The 27,360-nt window shown below is 38.7% G+C and overlaps 1 protein-coding gene across 3 annotated transcripts in view; it reads right to left on the minus strand.

The window, feature by feature from the left end:
- Window positions 1–260: 260 nt before the first annotated feature.
- The window catches only part of MPP5 (membrane palmitoylated protein 5), a 51,386-nt gene continuing 24,286 nt past the window's right edge, over window positions 261–27,360 (minus strand). For 2 of the 3 annotated variants that reach the window (XM_033147525.1, XM_033147534.1), the window contains 12 exons: window positions 20,734–20,942; window positions 16,601–16,678; window positions 15,812–15,958; window positions 12,994–13,155; window positions 11,803–11,880; window positions 9,643–9,826; window positions 9,175–9,246; window positions 7,760–7,870; window positions 7,110–7,277; window positions 6,113–6,315; window positions 3,992–4,102; window positions 261–2,209 (listed from right to left, as the gene is read on the minus strand). In XM_033147525.1, the coding sequence (XP_033003416.1) occupies window positions 2,033–2,209; window positions 3,992–4,102; window positions 6,113–6,315; window positions 7,110–7,277; window positions 7,760–7,870; window positions 9,175–9,246; window positions 9,643–9,826; window positions 11,803–11,880; window positions 12,994–13,155; window positions 15,812–15,958; window positions 16,601–16,678; window positions 20,734–20,942 (1,700 nt within the window). In that variant the 3' untranslated portion in view covers window positions 261–2,032. The remainder of the gene's footprint in view (window positions 2,210–3,991; window positions 4,103–6,112; window positions 6,316–7,109; window positions 7,278–7,759; window positions 7,871–9,174; window positions 9,247–9,642; window positions 9,827–11,802; window positions 11,881–12,993; window positions 13,156–15,811; window positions 15,959–16,600; window positions 16,679–20,733; window positions 20,943–27,360) is intronic. The other variant, XM_033147543.1, reaches the window with a different exon arrangement.

Here is a 27,360-nt window from a genome sequence, read left to right on the forward strand (position 1 = left end):
AGAATGTGTGCTTTTATTTAAAATGTATCTCTGGGTTATTTGTGGGGCATAGGAATTCGTTCACCCCCCCCCCCGGTCCACCACCGAGGGACAGTGGATTGGCCCACAGCTGAAAAAGGTTGCTGACCCCTGCCATAGCGCATTCCTGATCCCCTATGCATGCTTAAAGGGTGGGAAGCCTTACATCTGCACTAGCCCAGAGTTTCTGAATTTTGTTGTCTACTATCACATCAAAGCAAAGCAAGGAAGAAACACAACATTCATTTTTCTGCTTTGTATTCTAAGCAAAGTTGACAATTTGAGATAAACCACTATTTTTCAGGTTGATAGTGATGCATAGTTTATTCCATATCACTTCTATTTCCTACCCAAAGGCTTCATTGGATAGAGGCACATCGTTGAGTGATTTTACAATCTCTTGATAAATGTGCTACACTTAAAGATCATATGCATATACTCTGCAGAGGAGGGGAGCTGTTGATTGATTCCAGATTTCTCTTTTCTCCCATGGCGGGGGAGTAGATCATAATACTAACAGCGGAATTTCAGTTCTTAAATAGTATTACCCCCCTCCCCCCAATTCTCCATATGTCAATGTATACTTTATGTTCAACTATGAACACAAAAAAGTTTCAATCTTATTTGAATTTTCTGTTTAATCCTTCAGAGAAAAATATGAAAGAACATGGAAAGACTAATTCTTAACTATTAGGTTATATCCAACTACATGTTGAAGTAGTTCCAGTGTATGACAGTATATAAAAATAAAAGCTATGATTGAGAACAAAGAAAACTATTCATATTCACATTAAGGGTGCCACAAAGCAACAAAGCTAATCAGTTTCAAAGGCAGCTACAATTAGAGAAGTTTCATAAATGCAATAGCTGTAATATTTGAACCTTTATGGGTATTTTCAATTGCATATAAGGATATGCTGGTTCTAGAAACAGAACACATCAGGTTCCTAATTTAGTAACATTCACATTCTTCCACTAGTTTTGTTTCACAACAGTATCAATTAAATCCAGGGTGATAACTGGGATACTTATTATAAACTCCACTTTTTAACTACCTACACGATCAACAGCCATGAGACACCTTGTGCCTAGGTATAAAAATACAAGAAAATATTCTAATATTCATCATCCCCAAGTCTGTTTTCTTGGTTATAAAAGACAAATTTACATTTTAAGGAAGCAAAGTATTCTTTAAAAAAATCCATATAAGAATTTCTATTTTCATAAAAATATAGCTTCCCATCTAAACTCTTCTATAGTCCCATGTGTTAACCGTGGCTCTCAATCAATTGATATAGCAAAGAGGAAAAAATTCATAAAATACCACATCTAAAATATCAGCAGATATATATATATATAACCTTCCATAGGACTTACTGTTATTTAATTAGCTGTGAATCTGATTTACAAACTAACTAAAGACAAAAAAGTTTGAAATATTTACAATGTACACATCTTCAAAAATTGCAGTGCGATTAGATAATGGAATGTTTCAACAACAATTTGAAGCCCAAGAAGGCAACTTCAAATCAAAGTAGCCCCTTTATACATTTGAGAGTACTTGTAGATTAATTCCTTCATTCCCCTTGTAGGTATATTCCTTTATCCAATATTCTGTAAAGGTGTTTATGCAAACTACCATCATGTCCGTAACATAATTAACTTAAAAACGTTAAATAACAACCAGTTTTTATAGTGATCAGGGACTGTATACATATATTTACCTTGAGAAACAACTCTAGTCAGGAAAGGTAAATTTAAAGCAGCCGCTTGAAAGTATTTTCAAATGATTAAAAATGTAGTGGCTTGTTCAAAATGTCAATGTCTGGTAAAAAGGTAGTGAAAGATCAGACATTCAAAATCACAGTAGAATGGTGTCAGACTGTATGAGTATTATTTTTTTTAAAGCACACAGTTAATCCGTGCACACAGAGGACTAGAGGTTAATCCATCATCTAATATACAGGGTGAGCATTCTTCTATTGGCAAGGTCCTTTTCTTCCTTGTAACTGTTTCACCGTAGCCAGGAGGATGGAACCCACTGAGGTTCTGTATCAAGTTTGTTAATTAAACGAAGTAATTCTTGGTATGCTTTATCAATATCAGAATTCACAATAGCTGTATCGAAGTAATGGCCATTATTTTGCTCCATCTCTCTGGTTTTCTCTATAATTTCTCGAAGTTCATCAGGCTGAAATTTAAACAAAATGGATAGATTACACAAAAATGATGTCAGAGTCTTGTGAAAAAACAGCATTAGATTGATTAGGATGAAACAAAGTACAGGCAGGTCTGAAAGTCAAGCTGCATGTATCACTAGGGCACAATCTTATAATCCCTGGGATAATGTCCCAGGGATTAAAAGAATTTGCAGAACTCCCTTTTGCTGATAACCATGGCCATCTCCTCATTCCAACCAAAGATCAGGACCTAAACAAGACTGTTGACTAAACCTGCAGGAAAATCCCCTAATGACCTCATAAAATCATCTGGATCCATTAGGGTTTGGCAGCAGACCTTAAATTTGATCCTTCACTCCTATGGAGGTTATAAATCAAAATAGATCGGATGATGATCTGTCCATGAAAGAATCACTACTGGTTCCCACAACACAGAGACTTTCCAGTGTGTTTCCTGCTACAATGTTAGCCCATTTATAGTTTCAGAAAGGGCCATGGTTGGCATGGAGGCCATAACATTCTGAACTTTTCAGATTAAGCAACTTTGGTATGAACACTGAGAATTCCCAATACAAGCTGCCTCAAGGTACTCAATGCTATGTCCAAGATTACCTACAAGAGCTTAGGGAGGGAGACTTTTAGGCAGCAAAACAGATGATACACCAATATAACCCCGGTCCTGTCTTGGGTTCCCAATACCAGGTATACACATGCAACCCCGATCACCTGTCAAACAGGATATCTGATCTGGGGGCTGAACCCCTAAAGGACAAATCTACCCCCTACCCATGGGCCAAGCTTAAACAGCTGATGTGCTGTGAAACCTGGAAGATTCTATTTTAAACAGGGAACGGAATGCAGCTTAGATGGCTTCTGCTTTTTGTCCAGTTCTAAGTACAGCGGTACCTTGGTTTACGAACTTAATCCATTCCGGAAGTCCGTTCTTAAACCAAAGCGTTCTTAAACCAAGGCGTGCTTTCCCATAGCAGCAGAGGGACTCAATTTACAAATGGAACACTCAACAGGAAGCGAAACATGTTCTTATTGCAAGGCAAAATTCACAAACCAAAACACTTACTTCTGAGTTGGCAGCGTTCTTAATTCAAGTTGTTCATAAACTAAGCTGTTCTTAAACCAAGCTACCACTGTAATGCATTGACAAACTAAAAAACTATCAAAAACAGCTGGCCAGCACCACCTGGTGGCAGAAACTAGTAGGAACACATCAAAACAGAGAATCCAAAAAGAAAAAAAGAAAAAAATTCAAAGGGGACCTGCATCTGCCCCACATTCTGTCTATAATGAAGGGAATACCAAGTAAAGTAGGATTTTTTCAGTAGAATTTGTAACCAGTGCACATGTGAGTGGAAAAATTTCAGCTCATGCAACAAGACCTCTATTTTCTCTATCCATGCTCAACATGCTAGAGGTTTGGGGGACTCTCAGAGGAATGTGGCAGTTTCCTTGCTTGAAAGGGTGACGTAGTTTCAGCTTCCTCATCCCTCATATATATGTTTACTTAAAAGTGTCCCAATTCAGTAAGCACTCATCACATATTACTGATGTATATTTGGACACAAGCAGTAGGAGGATGTCATAACCCTGAACAGGAGCAGCAGAACCCACCAACATGGAATACTGTGGCATAAAGTTAGGTCTGCAATCCTGCCTGTTTCTTCTCATACTGAATTTTGTGACTGCTGTGTGCTACACAGTTAGCATATTTGAAGAAAATGTGTATTGCAGCACCAGGGGATGAATGCACTGTTATAAACACTACATGTGAATATTACCTTTGGATTTTTGCCTTCTTTGGCCAGTAATGCACGAAGCCGCTCTTGTGAAGGTGGTGCAATGAAGATAATATATGGCTTCAAGTCTGAATTGCGAAGGCTCTTCAGTGACTGTGGGAAATATAAATCTGTACTATTAATATTTTCATAAAACAAAACAAAGCCATAATTCATACCAATTGTCTACTGCCAATACAATTTATGCATGCAACATTATACATAAATGGTGACTATCTACACTAATGATTGTGCAAGGCTTCTACCTAGAAAAGCCAGTTAGCTCCTGGAGAAACTAGCTTAACAAGTTACAACATGTGATCTCAAAAATCATTCAGCTGGGGCTGCACAAATAACCAAAAAAAGGAACTTAAACTTCATGAACTACACAAGCTAGCAAAGAGATAGTTACATTGAAACTAGAGCTGAAAAATGCAACTGATACAGGGTAGCTGTCAGGGCTGGTCGATTCCTCTCTTGGTCTTTTATAATTTTTATTAAGAATTCACAAACAGTATTAATAAATAGTTCTTAACTTCAACTATCACTCCACAGAGTCATTCAGTTCAGATACCTTCTGAGCTCTGCTTCTCCCCTGACCAGCAACTCTCAAAAGGCTTTTCCTGCTCTTTTTCTGACCTCCTAGTGAGGACTGGCTTGTACCTCCCCTCCCCTGAGTTGGAGTCATAACTTAACCCTTGCCTCTGTGAACATTCTAACTCTTTCTAACTCTACTCTGACAGTAGCCAAGTCCAATTTTCCTCATAGTAGACCATGCTACTTATCCAGATGACAGTTCTTCTGACAACAGCAAAATGGAGAAGACGACAGAAAAATGATGTAAACCTACATAATGAACATGTGTGCATCTCTGCAATTCTAGAATGATTATGTGAACAAGAACTGTGAGGAACTGACTTTTTATATTCTAACCACTCTGTTTTTTTTAAAATTTGGGCAGTCCACATTCTTACTATGAGTTGCTCTTTACCCGGTGAAGAAGAATATATGGTAATATTCTACACCCTTGCTAAGTGTGGTTACAATAATTCTGCTATTTGCAGTATTAGTGTATTTTTATAATTTGCTATTTCTTCATATTTAGTCTTGAAAACACAGGTAGCATAATTCAAGATTTGGCAACATGTGGTCCACAGATACCTTTAAATGACCTAAAACGATGAGGATTCTGAAGAAAGGCTAACATGACCACAGTGAAAGTGGATAAAGCATGAAGAACCTTTGATTATAGCTGCTTCTCACTGTGCATGGTGCTGATTGCTATGGTAAACACGAAATGTGAATGGGAGACTAAAAGCAACATTATTGCATATCCACTGCATGTTTAAGGATGCATATCTTCCTTTCACATGTCTACTGGGGTAAGGAAAGTTACAATGGGGAGTTCTCCAAAGAGAAACCTGAAGAGTAATGTATTTAGGAATTACCGTATATACTCAAGTATAAGCCGACTTTTCCAGCACATTTTTTGCTGAAAAAGCCCCCCATGGCTTATACTCGAGTGAGGCAGGCGGTGGTGGAGGGAAGAGCGGCCCGAAAGGAACCCTTTTGGACCGCTGGTCCCACCGCCGCCTGCCTCTCACAAGGGCAGGCACAGGAGCCGCGGCTGGGAGAGGCACTGCGCTGACAGAGGCAAAGGCAGAGGAAGAAGCGGCCCGAAAGGGCTCCTTTCGGGCTGCTCGCTCCTCCGCTGCCACCGACACACGCACATGCACTCGGCCCACCAGGAGGTTTGTGGTGTGGTGAACCAGCTTATACACGAGTCAATAAGCTTTCCCAGTTTTTTGTAGTAAAATTAGGTGCATTGGCTTATATTTGGATCAGCTTATACTCAAGTATATACGGTAGTCTTATGAAAACTGCTCAGTACATATAACCACTGAATATGTAGAGTGGACAACTAATGTACAAATTTATTGCCTGCATAGAAGCATATTAGGGAAGTTGCATACATCTGATCTAGGAGAAAATTTAGTGTATTCACAGACAGATTTCACATTGTATCAAAACCAACTAAAATAAGGCCTTCATCAACAACACATTCTAACTGAACTACTGCAACATAGAACCTAGGATTTCAATGTCCAAAAGAACTTCTATTACCTGTGTATGGATATTTAAAAGACATATCTTTCCAGAATTGATCACTTGCCGGACAGAGTCTATGCTGGTACCATACAGATTCTTCTCAAATTCACCATGCTCAATAAACTTTCCTGCTGCTATGTCGGCCTCAAATACTTGCCGTGATACAAAATGGTAATCTCTGCCAGCCACTTCATTGTCTCTCCTATTTCGTGTTGTATCTGAAAAGACCAGTAAACAAATCTAATTTAAGACTTCTGTGTCTTTGAAGGCATTTTTGTAATGTCAGTTTGCAAGGTATGAAAAACAGCTACATGGAAAGAAACCCTTTTAAGCAGAATGTATAAGTGCAAAATTAACAATGTTGACCTTTAGAGTCTTTCAGCCAGAAAGAATCACAAACTCTTAACTGGGCTAAAAAAATAGTTCCATAATACAGCAGTCTCTGGCACATGTCCAACTGTGCATAACACATGTCCAGTCATGCAAATTTACTTCGAACAAAAACATGAAGCAGGGGATGTCAGATGCATCTGAAAGTACAGGAGAATGCAAGGTAGCAAAATCACCTTCCTGTAAATGAGAATTTAACTAAGTTACTTCAATAAACTGCCTTGTTCTTATGAATGGGATCAAAGTAGTGGTACAATCAGAATAGGGACTTTGTGGCAGAAGTCCAGGGCCCCACTCAGCAGAGTAAGTAGAAGGGACCCAAAATGGAGCAGGGCTGCCTTACTACACTTTTATTTAACTTAATACACATCATCATCTAATGATGTGGGGGAAAAGTTATAATACCATTAAAAATTACATATCTGCATCACTGGGTCAAAGGAGATTTTTTATGGTAACTCCCTACATTTGTATTGGGGAAGAATTTACTAAAGCAACTTTCCTCCATATTAAGGTATATAGTGTGGTACTGAGCTGAACATGCAAAAATGAGGTAAGGTCAGGCAGCAAGGGCTTGACATCAGAAAACAAGACAGTTATGTGCCTCAGCCTTTCAACTTACGAGGAACTGCAGAAGCAAATCTGTCAGCTTCGTGATTCATTAACCTTTGTCGAAGTTCATTTTGGCCACAGTTTTGTGGACCGATCAGGACAATGGGTCGTTTCCTATTTGCTGGTTGGTGATAAAGTGACATTTCCTCATAAGTCAAGATCTCCTCGTTGTCATAATCTTGAGAAAACAAGTCCAAAATAAGTATGGCATTTTTAGATTAGGAATAAATAAACATGGGGTGATATTCAACTATATTTTACTCAGAGTAGGCCTGCTGAAATTCATGTACCTAACTGCCATGTTCATTAATTTCAGTGGGTCTACTCTAAGTAAAACTGAGTTGAATACCTCAGAACAGCTTTAAAAAAGAAGACTTTTCTTGTTGTGTAATAGTTTTTTTGTTATCATTTCTTCACATTAATTGAATGCCAAAGGATCAGTGTCCAAGACTTATCACTTCTAAAATCAATGTTTATTAAGTCACAGATCAGCACTTTACTTCTAAAACATAAAAAACCCAAAGAAAATTCACTATTATAATCAGGAAAGAAATATTAGAAAACATATTGTCCAGATAATATGGAAATAACTATGGGTGAATATTTATGCACAATAATTTTAACACATCTTAAGCTGAAAAATAAATCAGTTGCACTAACCAGAAAAAATACTGGAAGATAGTTGAAATCCCTTCTTACCGTCATTTTTATTGGCATTATACAGAACCTTTTTCCTTTTCTTTTTATTTTTCTTTGCACACCAAAGTTTTCCTAGAAGTTAAAAAATAGATAATCAAAGTTGTCCAAATATGTAACTAAGATTCCAGCTGCAATTATTTATTTTATAAAGCATGTTAAATTGGTAGCTGTTGTACACAAATTAAACACAACGTGTGTCACTTCAGATGCTGCTGGTCTACAACTCCCTTCATACCTGATCATTGGTCATGCTAGCTGGGGATGATTGGAGTTGGACCAACAACATGTGGCTACCCCGATCTCAAGGAACAGCTATGACATGTTACGGAGGAAGAAAAAGTAAGTAAAGTGAATAAGCCATGGTGAAAGAAGTGTCTTAAGAAGGCACTTGAATATCAAAACAGGGGATAGTTGTCATATTGGAAATGTGATAATATCAATTTTTTAAAGAACTGGCTATACTAAATGCTAGCAAGAACAAGTAGAAGAAAAGTTCATAGAGGTTTGTACTCCCTACTTGGTCTGTATATCATTATTAAGGAACTGCTACTTCTGTCTTCTGTCAATGGGACCACACAGGCAAAACTGTTCATTCCCTTGGTTATTTATCTTTTTAATTTTTTAAAATGAACACACACACCCCTACCTGAGTACAATACATCCATATATGTAATCAAGGAGGACAAAGCACATGGTACCACTTCTAAGTTCTACCTGAGTCAAAGTGCAATAGATGGCTAAGTCACACCCAGAATAGACCCATGGAGCTCAATTAACTTGTCTGCCGATTGCAGTGAGTCTACACTGAGTACATTAACTTTCACCCAAAGAGTTGGATATAATGACAGTATCTCAGCAAAAGTTGCTTAGTCAGTTTAAAGGTAAAGGTAAAGGTAAAGGGACCCTGACCATTAGGTCCAGTCACAGACAACTCTGGGGTTGTGGCACTCATCTCGCTTTATTGGCCGAGGGAGCTGGCGTACAGCTTCCAGGTCATGTGGCCAGCATGACTAAGCCACTTCTGGTGAACCAGAGCAGCGCACAGAAATGCTGTTTACCTTCCCGTCGGTGCTGTCCCTATTTATCTACTTGCACTTTGATGTGCTTTCGAACTGCTAGGTTGGCAGGAGCAGGGACTGAGCAATGGGAGCTCATCCCGTTGCGGGGATTCGAACCACCGACCTTCTGATCGGCAAGCCCTAGGCTCTGTGGTTTAGCTCTCCTTAAACATGTTATGAAAGTTGTGGATAAATGCTCACTATCACTATTTGAACTGAGAAAGTATTTGAACTGAGAAAGAGGAGGCACAGCTCAAGGACTGAGTTTCTTTTAAGATTATTAGTTATCACAGGTATGTCATGAATATTTTCATCTACCTGATTTTTCTGGTTCTTTGTCTTCCTCTATAGTTTGCTTCATAGCTTCTCTTTGTTGCTGAAAACTTTTCCCTTAATGATAGAATACATTTAATAATTAGTAATGAGAAATTATTGCCATTTCAGAGTACACCACTGTTTCAAGAGTGATCACATTTCAAAATGGACTGAGATTTTGATCCCTGTAAGTGCTTTGAGGAAGATAATCCCACAATAAGAATTCGTCTCATACCTCTGCATCAGAGTTCTTTCATTTTGTTTTTGTTTTTAAATGCCAAAGTCAAAGACATCTACAATATTAGGACTCCTGTTGGGAATTTGGTCACATCAGTAGTCTCAACTCACCAAAGGAGGAGACTATGCAACAACAATTCAAAGCAACATCCCAGTAGTTCAACAACAATGGTATCTGAAACTTCTTTGTAAAAAAACATTCAATATACACATAAATATTCCATGATTAAATACCTGGAATGAGGCCTGCCAAAGGCTGATTTTCTTCATCTCCATCTCGATAGGCCTGCCACCAGTTTGGATCTTCTTGGCTGATCACATGGAGTATATCTCCCTTTTGAAAGGATAAGCCTAGCTCTCTGCAGGGGACATAGGGGTCATCAGATGGATCATAGTCAAAGTGAGCTTTCACATGGATCTAGAAAATAAAGAGGTATAAACATAAATATGGACTGGAATTGCAAGTATTAATCTGACATTATATAAGAGTATATAAGAGATCCCACTTTCACTTCCAATACAGAATGAAGAGCTCAAGCATAAATAAAAATATAAACTACTGGTATAGAAGGCAACTAAGAATTAGGAACAATTTACTGGGCAGTAAGTAACTTTGAAATGACAAGAGGGGTTTCCCCTCTACAACTTAGACCTGAAAGGGCAGGCTCAAATTTAAATCAGGGAGACCAAAGAGAGCACTAATTTTCTACTCTCTGATCATCTCCAAAGGAAAGTTTGCTTCTGCCCACCTCCAAAACAGCCTAAGTCATTATGGAATGTGTGTGAACTCAAGCTGGGTCTGCTTGCTCTCCTGCTTAACTGTCCCAAGCAACTTGTCCCAAGCAAGCTCCAACCAGTTTCTCCATCCAAACTGTCAGGGAAAGTGCAGCATTACAAAGCTGCGGCAGATGTACATGCAAGTGGGAGATGGCTAGGAAAAGTGTGCTCCAGATACTTCTGTGCACTCATTATTAGCAAGGTATTTTTTTCCAAGCACAATCAACCAAGTAACACAGAGATGGCAGACAGAACAAACTTTCTTGTAGTGAACAATACCAATTTTAAAATAAATTTGACACTTGTGTTATGAAAACATTGATGATTGATGTTTGTCCCTGCTTCCCCACCTCCACCACTTTCATTTTTTAATGAGAAGTCATTCTGCTTACATAGGGCGGGGTGGGAAAGGTTACTCTGAGCTCAATGGAAGGGGACTTTGATGCATAACTGTAAGAGGAATATCCTGGTGGAACAGAAGAAAGTGGGGGAGGCGCAGGCAAATGAATCTCAACTGAAAGCACACCCCAGATCAAGGCAATATCTACCATTTTGCATATACAACTGTCACTACAGAAACAAGACACTTAATAGCAAATATCTAAGGAGCCTAAGGAATAAAATCAAAACAAATGTGATTTCTGCTCTCAGAATCTAGTATGAAAACCTTATTTCTTCACTAAGACATAAGTAAACACTCAAGACATTTCTAAGATGAAAGGTTCCCTGCCTAAAGCTGATGCAATTTTGTGATGAAAATGAAGTTGGTTTGTATCAGATGGTAATGTAGAACCTGAAATGGGATAAACAAGTAACGGATTGTACTAAAAAATGATATGCATGAAAAAGGTCATTTGCACAGCAGGTCTTCCTTCCCCTTCTCTACTGGCCACTGTGCCCTCTCCAAAGCCTCCTGTGGAATCAGGGGACTGCAGGGAAGATCTGGGATACAGTACAGGGAGAGTTAGAAATCAGATGAAGATAGCTTGTATTAGCAGCACATGACACGCTAGAAACATCTGTTGTGTTTAGCAGCTCACGTCTAATCACCCAGAAAGCCTTTTGCTCCATCATCCAATCCTTATCTACTTTTCTCCTGCCTCTTAAACAGGAAATCTTGCTCGCCAAAGACATCCCTCTAATATTCCCAGTCACTCAAAGGATTACAAGTGTCCCAAAACCCATTTTTTGCTCCTCCTCAAAATGCCTACTCAGGAAAAGGTACTGCTTGGCAATGCCAAGGATAAGAATAGTTTTATTATTCTCCTTACTTCACATAACAAATGGATTGCCTGTGTCATGTATTCTCAATAGGTCAAAAAGTGATGTTATGGTAGGGTTGCCATACATCTGGAATGTCCCAGACATAGCCAGAAAACTGCAGTTGGAAGCAGTGTCTGGACGTATGGCAACCCTATGTTATGGGACAACTCCTTACAATTGCTGCCACCAACATTTTCAAAATCTCTTCTTAAAGCATGGCTAAATTAAATGTAGTCTATTATTCAGTGAAGGAGACACACGAGACTTCAATAGCAACAAAAAGAGAATATAAAACCGACTGAACACCTGCAATTAAGGTAAGTTATATACTGTAGATATGCCACAAGAACATACCACTGTCTCTTTTGTGGGTGGTGGCTTACTCTGCTGACTGGGAATCAGGACAAATGTCAGCGTGCCGTGCATGTCCGCCTGTGAGGAAAAGCACATTCATTAGTAACTGACAACTTAAAAACAGCCTTGAAGTTAGACACTCACTCATGGTGAGCAACAATGGGTTGGGTGGAGGGGAGGGGAGGAATTTCAAGCTGCTGCTCTTACAGGTCTTTCTTCTCCCTGAACTCTAATCTTAGTTTCCCTACCCCTATTTGGAAGTGCTCTAGCATATTTATGTGACAAATTGCCTCCACTTTTCAGAAAACAGCCTAGTCCCCAAACAAGGAGATGAATGGCTGCACACATGCTTCAGGTGACCGTTGAGACAAAGAATACTTGATTAAGTGGACTCTGGTATAACCCAGGAAGGCAACTCTTGTGCTTTATGTCTCAGTCTCACCTCTTAATGTCAACAGGCATGGCTAGCCCAGACACTACACCCATAAGTAATGTGCCAGGCTAGGTAATGTTAGAATTAAGCCAGATGGTGTTCCTAGGGCAGCACAACTGGAATTTACTAAGGAAATGAAAATGACACCCAAAGCCAGGATGATACAGCTTTGTAGCTGAAGCCAGTCCATGGGAATTAATCAATTCAAAGCTGACTGGACAAGAAGTACATGGAACCTTCTGGGTGCCAGGTTAAAAGAAGAGTTGGACTTTGATCATTTCCTAGTATGTCCTAATACAAACTTGGAACATTTCCTAATATGTTCTGGCATATTCAGGAACAGGTGGTGCAGAACAATCCAAATTCTAGACATAAAAGTCTCAAACAATTATACACAGCATTCAAGTAATATAATCCTAAATATTTTTATAAAGCCCTGCTTTTATAAAATGTCTCACTCCTAGGACTGCACTCTGCTACACCTCTGGGAAAGAAGCATTTCAGAACTGATGAGCAGGTATTAACAACCCTGCAAGCTGCTACCATTTGTGCTGAAGGCAATTTCAGGAGGCTGTCCTCCTCTGACCTTAGAAACTGTAACAAGACATAGGCTGTCTACTAGGTATGCAGGGGTGAAACATTTTAAGTATAGCTGCTGGCAAAACATATCAAAGCCTGAACTGGAATTTAACAAATTTAAACACACAAGTTGGATCACAGTAAGTAGCAGAATACCATGAAATCAAGGTTCAACATACCAGTAAATCAAAAACCTCATTAACATCCTTTCCACGAATTTCAATTCCGTTAATTTCCAGAACTTCATCACCTTCATGCAACAGCCCACTCTTCTCTGCAGCACCTCCCTTCACTATTCGACTAATGATGACTGAATCCATTTCATTGCGTACTGTAGCGCCCTGCATAATTAAAAGTGATAATTTAAAAGTGTCAGAAATTTTCTATAATTGTGGTGCAGTGGATAAAGTAGAATTGGGAAGATACAGGTTCAAATCCCCAATCAGTCTTGGGTCAGTCTGTAACTCTAGTCTAACTTGCTTCATAAAACAATGTATGCTGAATACTACCCTGAACTCCTGATGATGGGCAGAGCAGAAATGTAACCAACAATAAATAACATTTCTGAAAATACAAGTTCTCTACAGTTTCTAAGGAATACTGTAATTTTATAGTTAGCACATCAGAGAAAAGTCTAACAAAAAGAACAGAATGAGCCTGAATAAGTTTTTCTTTTTTTCCAGGGAGGCACAGTATCCAGCTCATCAAAACATATTCTTCCCATTTTTAGTTGGGATTTTGAAAGTTTCCCTTCTTAATGAATTTTAATTATTGATTTATACTGTTTTTATGCTGCTCTTAAATTGCTATCTTGTTGTGCTTCTAGATGATATGGCATTTAATAGATTTATTACTGTTATTTTGGATTTGTTAGCCACACTGACATTTGAAGAAGAGAATGTGAAATGATCATGCAATCGCTATTAAAAAACATTTAATGAAGCAATTAAAGGAACAAGAGAGGGAGGATCTTAGCCTTACCTGCAGCACCTCATGTAGTAATGGTGCTGCTAAATCAAATCTGTACTAAGGACTTTGCCTTGGGTATTTTGTTGTAACCAATCTTTTTATATTAAAGAATGTGTTACATTAGCATCAATATTTGTGGCTCAATGAGTTAGAAGATGCCCTTTCCTTTTGTTGCTATATAGCCGTAGTCAAGGACAGTTACCCACAGCGTTGGAGGAGGACATGGAAAGGATCATTTCATCCCCATGAAGTGACATTTTATTATTCCTTCTGATCCACAACACCAGAAACCTTGTTTAGGTGGTGATGAGGGTTGAGCCATGATCAGGTCCTAGTGGAACTATGGAACTACCAAAAGGTGCAGCCTAGGCATGCTTGCTTATCAATCTTTGTTATAAATTACCACATGGAAATTCTGAAATGCATAAAGCAGTGAGGAAAATACTAGTGTATGAATAAACACAGAAGCACTACCAAATCTGTATCTTAAATTCGAAATACTGTAGCTTCAGTCACTGATCATATTTGAGAGGTACATTATGGAATACAGAAACAGGCAATTAAGTTAAATTTTCCAATAAAAACATCATTCTACAACAAGCAAAAATGAAAACAACCACCTAGGTCTTCCAATAGGATATAATTAAAAAGGGGAGGCTGGCAGCAACATCTTTTCATTTTTCAAAAAAGAATTGCAGATGATGGTGACTGTTATGGGACATTGCTCTATATGGAGAGGGGAGGCGGATCTCTTCTCTCCCCAGCTTCCTCCCTTTCTGTTTGTGGGGGGCAAACGTTCCCAATGTTTTTTCTAGGAGAATATAAGGAAGAGAGAGGATTCTGAGGAAAGCCTCCCACCCTGTACCTTTATTCATTAAAAAAAATAAAAAATCAGAGGTACAACTGCAAGTTGTCTTTAGAGTAGGTATTATTTCACCCAAGAGGCTACCAGGAGCAGCCAGATCCTGTGATTCTCTTTATTAACAGCTATCCAGTCTGATTTGGTGCCTTTATGTAGAGCATAGCCACAGGTTTTTAGAGCTGTGTGCTGAGACTTTATTCAATAACAATGGACAATGGAGAACACGAGACATTTCCAGAAGTGGTGAGAAGGGTGTGGCTGGAGTGATGTCTTAATCAACTACGAATAGATTAGAATACACTGAGGACCATAATGTAAAATTTAGATAAGATATATATGTGTGTGAGATATTATATCATACAAGATTATATCTTTTATTTCATTTGTAGTTTGAGATTTTTGTTTCTATATACTGTCATTGCTATCCTCACACATGAACACATTAGAAAACCTTTAAAAATCCACAATGTAAGGATACTGCTTTTACTCCAATTAAAAACTGCTGTTTTCAAGGGGAGCACTAAGGAACCCCTGAAAATATGTGCAATCGTTTTATAAAAGCAACAGCACAGCTGAATTTTCCCTCATTAAAAACCTAATTGAAGTGAGGGGGCTAAGGACATTTAGTTCCAGGAAACAATTAATTAGTTGAGAGCCAGTGTTCCAGCTGTTTTAGATCAAGGGAAAGGAGAAAAAAACAGCTCTGAATCAGGAATGCAGGGCAAATGATAAAGAAAGGAAGGGTACCCCTAAACCTCATTCATCCTCTTCAGGGTAACTCCTCCTACTGTTCACCAACTGCGCATTTTCCCATCCACATTTGCAAAAATATTGTGATGCTATGCTACTGTTTCCTCCTCATAAGACGGACCAAGGTAAGAAAAAAGATGGATGCAGACTAGGAAAATATGGGAGGATTACAAATGGATCACAGTGCCATGTGGGTCAACTGTACAATTTCATGAAGGAGGCATGTCAATTGCACATTAAAAGCTTAATCTGGGATCACCCTAAGAAAAGGTACTTGCACATGTCCTTTCTTATATCTGAGTGTGTCAGCATTTTTTTTTTTAAAGATGAGAATGTGCCACAGAGATCAGACCGAGTAATATGAAAGTACTAGGGTATTCATCTCTTTATTGGCTCTCTTGCCTCAGTATACTCACCAATGGAATATCTCTAGCCTTTTCAATGCGAACTATTTTAACTGTCTCTCCTCCATACAGACCTACATTCTCATAAATCTTTTGATCCGTCACTGGCTCTGGTTGCATTTCCTGCTCAGCAACTTTATCATGAGCCAACAGCAGTGCCTAGTGTAAAACAAACAGTGCCATTTATAGAAAGTGATATTCACACATTAGAGGTAATTTGTTATAAGTGGGACACTTTAAAAATTCCAAGCAGATAAAGATTCAACGTGCAGGCTATGGTCCAAGGCAGTCATATCAAACATTTTTTTCTCTTGCTTTCATTATGGATGGGTAGCTAAATAACAGGGCTATAACCAAGAATTATGGTTGAATGAACAAAGGATTGTGCTTTCATAAATGCGGGCTGTGACCATTAATACAACAGAAAATAGCCCTTGCCCATTTGTTATCTTTTTAATTTTTAATAGCAGTTGTCCTGTGAAGGCATAGCACATGAGGCAGCTGCACATTCCTCATGAGATACTTGACTCATACCTGTATCTTACTGGCAAAACTTCAAAATAGCAGGATACACACATAGCAGAGAACTTACGTAGCTGGAATTTTGAAGTTCACATTGCAGAGGTTTTTGGTCAAAAAGGAAAGCTACTGTTTAGGTGCGTTTTTGCAGTATGCAACTATTATTTCTTTGAATCATGACTTTATTATATTAGGCAGGAAAAAATGTCTGAAATTTACAATATGTAGACTAAGAAAACAATGGAAATGTTTTTCATTTGCAAATAAACAGTTTATTCCTACCTGAATATGAGGGGCATTCAATAAAGAATTAAGTTCCAATCCATCTTTCTGATGGCTTGGCTTCAAAACACTCTGTACCTGAAACACAGGTGAACACCCAAAATACAATGAGATCTACTATCCTACCCCATAACACACCCAAATACCCAAAATAAGTTGCACTGTAAGCATACCCTTCCAGAATTAAAAAGGGCAGAACTTCATGTTACATAAATGAACACTGGTTCTCAAACCATTTTCATAGACTAAAGAACATACACACAGACACTTTTAAAAGCAAGAGAGAATGAGAGTGTTTAACCCTTTCTTCCAATCACAATTATTTTTCCTCTAGCTAGGCCAGTCTGGAAATAGGCTTGCAGAGTGAATACTGGTGGGATAGTGTATAACTCCACCCAAAGCTTCATCTAATCTGCCCATTTGTTTTTCTTTGAACTGATGCTGATTTTTCTATATAACACTTTATATCAGATTAAAATAATAATAATAATAAAGGAATGGCTACACAAATTTCTATTTTGATAGAGATGCATGAGATAGAATGCATGAGAGGAATTCAACATAGCACTAAGGAGATTGCTCCATCAGTGCAAGCATTTCTGCTTGCAGGGATGGAGCAATCTCCTCTCTCCATCTAAACATGCTGTTCTGAGGGTTCTCCTGATCCCCCTGAACCAATTTGGGGGGCACACATGGGGAAGAGAGGGGAAAGGCCCTGTTGTGCTGGCAGAAGTCCTTGAGTGGGCTTCTGTTAGTGGGACTAGTTGGTTGAATCAGATCCTCAGTATTCATAACATTTTCATTGAAAAAATATTCACATTGAGGCTATGAGACAGGCAAAATAATTTCAAAGAGAAAGGATGTCTGCAGAATATACAGATCACACTCCTCATTTCTGTACTTCAAAGTGAATGATGTTTCCTTCAAAACTACTGTGGCACTAGCTTTGATCCACCATCAATACCTTGTTAACAGTAAAAAAGGGGGGGGGCAGAAACCCAGGTGAAACAGCAAAAAAAATAAAAATCTGTGTGAATATTGGGGGAAGTTTGGCACTACAATATTAACTCCCATATCCTGGAAAAGTTAATTGCTTTACAGACTGAATCTGTAAGGATTTTAAGTCTTGCTTAAAACAGGCTGAGTCAATAGGGCAGTTGGGATGTACAACACAGAGGCCATGCGAGTGTGTGGTTCAGAGATCCAGGGATCAGGTGTATTTTTTTATTTGGGAGGGGAGGTGTTGCACTTTCCCTGAAAGAACAAGTATGCAGTTTCTGATTTCCCTGAGAACCATCACTGTTACTGGAGGTCCAGATAAGTGCAGTGGCAAAGAGCATCTTTTACTAGCTCTGGCTGGTATGCCAACTACAATTCCTTCTGGATGATTACAGTTTAGCCACAGTAATGCCGATAAACCCAAGATTAGACTGCTGTAACAAGCTGTCCATGTGGGGCTGCCCTGAGACTTGGTTTGGAAGATGCAACTAGTGTAGATACCATGGGTAGGTTGCTTACTAGCACATCCTACTGCATGCATGTATCACCTCTCCTGAACGAACTGCAATGATTGTCAATTTGCTCCCAAGCCAAGTTTAAAGTTCTGTTATTTACGTAAGGGCCTAAAGAATCTGGGTAACTATTCAACTAAGATCTTCAGAGAGTCCCCTTCCATGGCCTGCTCTGATCTATCTGGCATCAACCAGGAAAGGGCTCTCACTACATGTTGTGAAATAGTTTCCCTTGAGTAATGTGTTTCTGCGAGCAATTAACAACTTTTTTTTCATCCAGGTATTTGTAGATTGTTGACTGCTGGATTGTTTACTCTCCATTTCCTGCATTTATTATATGACTACTTTTCTATATATTTTTATTTGTTTTAATGCAATGTTGTTTTAAATATGATGTACAGTACACTGCTTTGGTACATCATGTGGAAAGCAGTATAGAAGTGCTTTTATAAACAAACAAACATTTCTTCCTTAGAAATGCTAAATAAACTGTCACTTAGAAGGTCCACTCTATTAATATGCTATGGGGTCTAGAATTGTAATATCTTGCCAATGTGCTACAGAGCATTCCTTGCCAGAAACTACTTTCTTGAATGTTGCATCAGCTGATCTTTGAGGCTCAACACTCAGACTATTTCCCCCTAATCCTAGCCCTCAATTTTGCCGCGTTTAACTGGCTTTAAAATCAATGTAATTAAATTTGATGTTCAACAGCTATTTTTATAACAGAGACAGAGTACAGCACATTATTTTAGGGAGTTAATCTCCACATAAATTCCTTAAGCCTGCATGCTTTGCTCAGCCTCCTAATTAAATTAAAGTTTCAGAAAAATAGATAAATCATATTTTCCTTGCCTTGTTATTAAAACTACCTTTTGTCTGTAACAACAGTGAGGAAATAGGTGGATTGAGAATTATCCTACATAGTACTCACATTTAAGCAATAAAGCAAACAACATACTCTATTTTGAATATTAGTCAGAAAGTACAAGGAATGCCTCTCAATAGGGCATGTGCACGGCATCCATGCACTTATCCAAGCTATTGAAAATACATTCTTACTGCCCTTTTTAAAAGGAAAACTAAAAAAGGCATGCTCTTCTGATACAGACATAGACCTCAAATTAAGCAGCTAGTCCTGTTTTCTTGTGGTATTGAACATGAAAAAACTTAGGATAGTTATTTATTGTTATTGACCCAGGCTTCCAGTTCTGGTAGGGACCTTGCAAAGTAGCTGTTCAAAATAGACTGCTCTTAAAATTGCAGCCATATTTTCATTAGATAAAAACTAATATTCATTTTCTTTTTGTTATAAGACAAGGCATCCTAATAAATGTTTGCTCAATATTGTAAGCTATTCAAATATAACAGGATGCACAGTATGTGTGTATGAAAAAATAGAATCTCAACAAGCAAAATATATTGTAGCCTGAAGTGCTTTGAATACTTTACATCTATTATATATTCTAAATATTATTGTTATTATTTTAAAAAATAGTATTAATAAAGCCATCCACATCTCAAACATCCCAGGAATTCCAGATGGCAAGAAGCAATGTAAACATTCAAAGTAGCAAAATAAACATATAGGCTGTTAAAGTACTTTATATAACTGGCTAGTCCAAAGTAGCAGTAGTTGTCAGTCTTCTGAACATTAGCAGAAACAAAATCCTATTTATTCTACAGAATTTAAGTTAACAAGACTCATTAGCTGCTTTGTTGAGGTACTGAATGAACTCAGATCTGTGCCTGCATGTATATGGAATTGCTTCACATTTGTAAAAATTACATGTGCAGTGTCTGCTACTATCAGCTTCGTAGTAACAAGAAAAGTGGACATTTACTGCCAAGTCCATGTTAACTTTTGCTTTGTTTAGTAATTTCAATGTGTTAGAAAAACAGAACAAATTTCCAGAAGTGGTAGAAACAGAAAAGGTAAAGGCTTGCTTCAAGCACCTATTTAGGTGATAACAAAAACCCTCATTTGTTATAGTACGCTGCTTTATCTGCAATATGCTTTCTTTTTTAGAGGCTATTAATTTAGTAAAAGCAATTCAATGCTGAATAGCATACCATGCTGATGTTATTTAGTTTTTGGCCAGGATCTTATGAGCTATTTTAAGAACATGCAAGGGTTTGGGGGTTTACAGTGAAACTTTAAACTACCAGTATTTCTCTGACCAGACTACCACTCCATACCAAAATGTGCTTTTGGAAGACTCCTTAGGTTATTTGAAATGAGATATGGTAAGACTGCTGTTTAAGACACAAAAGTAATAAGCTCAATTTCGGCATGCATAACTAGTCAGATGATCCTTTGGGTCCTGGGTATTGAATTGTATCCGAAGTACGAAGCCTAAATGAGGAAGCTTGCAGAAGAACAGAGATATATTTTAAATCAATTAGGATACTGAACACTGTTATCTGCCATCTTACATTTCTACTGATACAACTTCTATCTTCTCAGAGTCTGAAGTTATTTTCTTCTGGACAAAGAAAACAGATAGTAATACAGGCTATATGCTGGTTCCCCTCCCCATTGTAATGACATAGCTATGGCTGGCAATTTGAAATAAGCTACTACTAGTATCATTATTGGATGGGAATGTACACTATACATACCTCTTGTGCAAGCTCTTGCGCATTGGAGATAAGTGGGTATGGTGGACTGGTTTTGTTCATATGCACAGTAACCGCATTATGTATTTTAAATGCATTTTGAAAGTCGGTGTTTTGAACCAGCTGTAAAATTAGAGCTATTTCCTCTTGGCTTTGGGGATCTACCAGGGTGTGCTGAACATGTTTCAGAGATGATAGGAGCTCTTCAACTTCTGAAAAGAAAATAGAAATACATTACTTAGCCTGAATGTATAAGGTAAAAGAAACAAAAAAGAAAAGCCTCATTCTGAAGAACTGGTTATGATATAAGATGAAAGGCACAACTAGAAGAGCAAGGCTTTGAAGGGAAAAAAATAAACTGCCCTTTTCAAATTATTTTTGCTATTATAAATATTAGGCTTGATAAATCTCAGTTAACAGTGGTATAAAATTATTATTCAGCAATGTATCTTTTCTACGCTTTTTAGCATATTTCTTCTTGTCATAATTAGTGTCCAATAAATTCCAACGTTAGTATGGTAAGATCAATGGCTGATTACACAATGGCCCTGTTCACACATCACAGTAAAGTTCAGATGTGTTTTAAATGTAAATGTACTTAATTACTGCAATTCCACATTACACAAGAGTTGGTTCCTAATGAAAAGGCTGACAAAAATCAGACAACTTGCAAGAAACCTGTGGCTGCTTGCTTTGCTATACAGCAGGGGAAATGCTAGAGATCCCAACTGAGCAAGATTTTACCCTCAGTCATCAGCTGATGTGCAGGGGATTAAATTGAACCCTGCCCACCTGGGCATCAGATGACATGCATATCAGCAGTTTGATAGGTGGACATGATTTGGGAAAAATAGCCTCACTGGCCAAACTGGACCCCGTGAGGGCCAAGAATGACTCATGGGCCAGAGGTTCCCTACCTCTGCACTAAACCACAGTGAAACTTTGGCTTCACATTGTGGCTTGTTTGGAGTGCAAACAAAACCCTACTTCAGATACAATGCTCAGTCAGGAATTGTGGTTTATTTCTCTCATATAATACCAGGGAAGAGCAAAACAGGCGAGTTCAGTGTGTTCATAGTAAACAACTCACTGTGGTTTGCTGTGATGTTAAAGGTAAAGGACCCATGGATGGCTAAGTCCAGTCAAAGGTGACTATGGGGTGCGGTGTTCATCTTGCTTCAGGCCAAGGGAGCTGGCGTTTGTCCACAGACAGCTTTTCAGGTCATGTGGCCAGCATGACTAAACCGCTAATGGTGCACGGAGGACCGTAACAAGTGCCAGAGTGCACAGAAACACCGTTTACCTGCCTGCTGCAGTGGTACTTATTTATCTACTTGCGCTGGTATGCTTTTGAACTGCTAGGTTTTCAGAAGCTGGGACAGAGCAACGGGAGTTCACATTAACAGGAGTTTATCTGATGTGCAAATAAGGTCATTGTCACCATTATGAGTGTCAGAGTTTCTGAACTTGCATCCTTCTAAACCTATACTGCCTTCTCAGGTGGCAAAACTTGACCCTAATAAACTTGCACAGAAGGATGGGAGGGCAGTCTTGCATGCAGCTATGTGTATGCAGTCTGCTATTGTGTGCTTGTGTAGTAAATGCAACACTGGCATTAAGAGGAAAAGAAGTCACATACAAAGAAGCAACTCTTTCTGAACTCCCTTCTCAAGTCATATTGGATGTCAGGGCATTACAAGGGCAGTTACCCACATTAATCCAATGTAGATCACTAAGGGTCCACGATCAAGGAACAGTCTATGTAGGTCTTGTTTGGTAGTAGCAGCACTTGCTTTAGGATCCTAATCCTCCCTGGAATTTCATGCCACTTCTTCTGGGTGTCCCACACAACTTAATTCAGAACTGCTCACACTCATGAGACTGTTTTTCCTGAACAGGAAGGGTTCATAACACCACTGTGCTATATACTCAGATGATTACGCAAAGGAAGATAAATTATGCACTGTTGTCAGTTCTATGGATATAAAAGTCACAACTTTCTTATGGCTTAAAGCCAAATAGTTTAATTGTGGGGGAGGTGGAGTAGAGGATAAGGCAGAGATAGCTCTATCATTCCACAACACAACATACAGCCTGAAATATGAAAGGAAAAGAGAACAGAATATGAATTCTTGAGTTGTGAACTCTCATTGGAACATAATTGATTTTTATCTCATTTTGTACTTTGAAAAGTAGTAAAGATTTGCTATCATTCTTTAGAAGGGTTTCAAAGTAATATCTAGACATAGGTGGCATGCATATTTTATCAGAAACATTTAATGAAAGTAGCCAAAAGACACACTATTGGAAGTGAATGACCTGGTTCATATGTCACTTTAAACCATAGGATAAACTCTGATTTAAAGTCAATGAGTTTACCATTGTAGTTTGTTGGGAGAAAAAGAAACCATAAACACAGGTTCACATATTGTGGAAAGAGAAGCCTCTGGTTTGTTTGTTTCCTAGCACACTAAAGAAAGGAGCAGGGGAGGAGTGAAGCAGAGTCTTTTGAGCTAACCTATGATTTAATGTGACATGCAAGCCAGTTTAGTATGTTAATATGAATTGATAGGCAATTTGTACCCATAATTGCAGTGTAATTTTAACTCTGCAGAAACATTTCTCTCTCCCCGCCCCACCCTCAGAAATTATTAATATACATGTGATGGGTACATTAGCCTGCTTAGCATTTTGCCTCTTCTGCATAACCTCCTCCCAACAAGAACAAGGCTCTTATAACACTTCTTGCGCCCCTATATTCTCTCTCTTCCAGATATGAACTCTGGCAGCTCAAATAACCCAGAACAGAGCATGAAGGCTGCCCCCCCAACAGAGAGAGAGAACGTGGGGGGGGGGGAGAATTTCCCTCAAGCACCAGCTCTCCACACAAAATATGAACACCTTAAGAGGCTAAAGAAGGACTGCAGTAAGAGTGAATGTTGAAAAGGTAAAAGAGCAAAAACATTCCACTGTTTTCATACAGTACTGTAAAGACAACCCTATTCTATCTCTGCTTCACAAACAGCAACATAGGCATTACAAGTTTAATTCTAGATTTGGTATGTTTGTCTTAAAAATATAGATACATCACAATAACTCCCATTTTCTAGCTAAAGTGATGAGTCATACATTAATATTTATTCCCCACAGCTTTTCACAATTAAAAGAAAACATAAGCTGGCACAAAAAGTACTACATATGGTATTCGTACAGGAGCTTTTTAGCTCTTCTCTTATGCTGACAGTGGACAAAGGTCTGAAGCAGAGTAGCATCTCAAGAAGTACAAAGAGCTTCTGGCAGAAGGAAAAAGCTGTCCACCCTTCCTCTCCCAACATGAACAGAACATGGTTTACTCACAATAAAGCAATATTTCTTCTCAATACTTTGGAACTGTTATTATTACCTTATGCGATGCTCTATATGTTCTGATTTCAGCAGCAACAGGGTAGACATCCAATGTGCATATTGCTCAAATTAATACCAAAGAATAAACAGAACTGCAACTAAGGGGAGGATTCTTTTTCAGCATGACAGGAAAGCAGATTTGAAGGAGGGAGAGGAAATTGTGCTGTGTCATATTAAATAAATGTTGAACTAGGCATCTCTGAAGAATAGGACAGGCAATAATATATGCCCTGCTCTCTGAAGCAAATTCTTATTTGGGAACACCACTAGTAATTAACAGGTGAAAGGACTATTTTCTTTTGGAACTTTACAACCCAAGGCAATGCATGCATGATTTAAAAATGACAAAACCTAAAAGCAGCTATATTTAAAGTTAAAAAAGAAATAAGGAAGGGGAGGGAATAGCTGCAGTTTTGTTTTTTTTTGCTTTCTTCCTTGAAAAACAAAATTAAAACTATAGCCAACTTGCATCCTGAAGAAAAATACAAATGCAAACAGAAACAATAGTCCTGTGTGAGTATGTGTTATTAAAAATGCAGTTTCAAGTCTTATGCTTATCATACAAAACAGTAATACCGTATTTTTCCATGTATTAGACAAGGTTTTTTTACTCAAAAATCGTGTCAAAAAACTAGAGTCATCCAATACATGGATAGTGGCATAGGGTGGGGGGAGAGAAGCAGTGCACCCACCAGCCAGCCAGTTGGCTGGAGCGCAACTTCTCCCGATGCTGCTGCATGTGGGAAACAATCTAGGAAGTGTTTCCTGCATGCAGCTGTGTGGGGGGAAAAGCTCAACAACTTGGGGCCATCTCCCCTCATTTTCTTAAAATTAAGTCCCCCAAAATAGGGAGGGTCTTATACATGGGGGAGTCTTATAGACGGAAAAGTACAGTATATCAACAGGTAAAGTGTTTGGTTTATTCATTTAGGATTTTTGAGGGAAAGTACTCATATGACAAACTAGTGAGGGAAGGAACAATGTTAGCAAACTGCCACATTCCTGGGGTACAATAGCAGTTATATGCTGTTCCTTTCCCAATAATATAAATAAAATAAAATAAAATAAAATAAAAGATACAGAATTCTTTGCACAGTCACACATTTAAACCAAGTTTGACAGCTTTCAGAGCAAGCTAGAATTTTGTTTTGAAGTTCAGCAAAAGTGTCAAATGTTGAATCTAAAAAGCAGAAAATATGCCACGCTTACAGAAAAGAGGAATTAAAGAAACTTTTAATGAGGGTGAAAGAGGAGAGCGCAAAATATCAAGCTCAATATCAAAAAAACTAAGATCATGGCCACTGGTCCCATCACCTCCTGGCAAATAGAAGGGGAAGAAATGGAGGTAGTGAGAGATTTTACTTTCTTGGGCTCCATGATCACTGCAGATAGTGACAGCAGTCACGAAATTAAAAGATGCCTGCTTCTTGCGAGGAAAGCAATGACAAACCTAGACAGCATCTTAAAAAGCACAGACATCACCTTGCTGACAAAGGTCCGTATAGTTAAAGCTATGGTTTTCTCAGGAGTAATGTATGGAAGTGAGAGCTGGACCATAAAGAAGACTGATCGCCGAAGAATTGATGCTTTTGAATTATGGTGCTGGAGGAGACGCTTGAGAGTCCCATGGACTGCAAAAAAGATCAAACTTATCCATCCTTAGAGAAATCAGCCCTGAGTGCTCACTGGAAGGACAGATCCTGAACCTGAGGCTCAAATACTATGGCCACCTCATGAGAAGAGAAGACTCCCTAGAAAAGACCTTGATGTTGGGAAAGATGGAGGGCACAAGGGAAAGGGATGACAGAGGATGAGATGGTTGGACAGTGTTCTCGAAGCGACTAGCATGAGTTTGGCCAAACTACGAGAGGCAGTGAAGGATAGGCGTGCTCTGGTCCATGGGGTTACAAAGAGTCGGACACGACTGAATGACTGAACAACAACACACAGAAAAATCCATGCTATAAATACAAAGTGCAGTTCTTTAGTGCTTATTTTCTTCTACCCTTTGAAATTTAAAGATGTCAATATTCAGCTACTCGTAAGCACAACTACTTTGAAGGCTTAAGACTTGAGACCTCAATTGCATGTGATCTGCAAAATTTCACATAAATGTGAGTATTTCCCCTACAAGTTCCTCAAATTAGCAAATATTTATTCTAGTATTTATGCACTAATGCATAAAATGTCAGTCTTATTTTACTGGAGACTGAAAAAAGACAGTCAAAAAATATTTAAACAGGTGAAAAACCATAATCCCTGCAGATGTTGTTTGACTCCAACTCATACCAGTCCAGCCAGAATGGCCAATTGATATGGTTGATGAGAGCCTGTAATTTTTTTCAGTCGTCTCCCTCAATATTAGAAAATTTGCATCAGCCTAATCAAGTGGGTACAACTATTTCTTATCAGCAATGCATTTGCTGATGGCTATTGTAGCGTATAACTTGGGAATAATCACTGGCCTGGAAAAGGGCTGTTTTGTTAAGGGAGAGGGACACAACATTGTTGTCAAGTGTTAAGCTTGTGAAGGCAGAGCCCTCAAATCTCCTTATCTCTATTAGGTGGGGAAAGGGCATGCACTTGTTGTTTCAACTTCACAGTATCAAGGACCAAACTAATAATGATGTTGCATGTTTCTTTCCATGTAAAAAAAGAACCCCCCCTTAGCATCAACTGCTGTTGGGAATGTTTTTGTGGATCACAGCACAGACACAGAGGAGGGAATTTAACCCTTTCCACCCCTGTAGAAGGAAATCCCTATTCTGAAGGTTGCTTTAGCAAGTTAATGTCAAAGATTTGGATGCAACCAAAAGAATTCTAGACCTTTGGGACTTTCTCCCCACAAACCTATCAGATACCTAATTCACACAACGAACTGATGGGACTAATCTGTAAGCATACTCAAGCCAGCCTCAGTGGCTTGCCACCCTACAAAACCAACATGTAAATGGTATCAAGAAGGCCTACACATGGAACAAGAGCTTTGCTGACTAGTAGCTCCTAACCAATGCCCAGGCTGTGAATGCTACTCAGGCTGTATTTTGGTGACAGTTGCCAATGTCTCCATGAAGTCCCATATGGCAGAGCTTTTTCAGATAGTGAAAGCCATCCTTGGATGGGATGGGCTCTCTTTCAGCAGAGATTAAGCCATTCCACACCTGCTGTGATGGGCTTTCACATGTATTAATCCTCCCTGCATGACACTGTAACTGACAGGAATTT

Source organism: Lacerta agilis, chromosome 1, assembly GCF_009819535.1.
Source record: "Lacerta agilis isolate rLacAgi1 chromosome 1, rLacAgi1.pri, whole genome shotgun sequence".
Classification (NCBI taxonomy): domain Eukaryota; kingdom Metazoa; phylum Chordata; class Lepidosauria; order Squamata; family Lacertidae; genus Lacerta; species Lacerta agilis.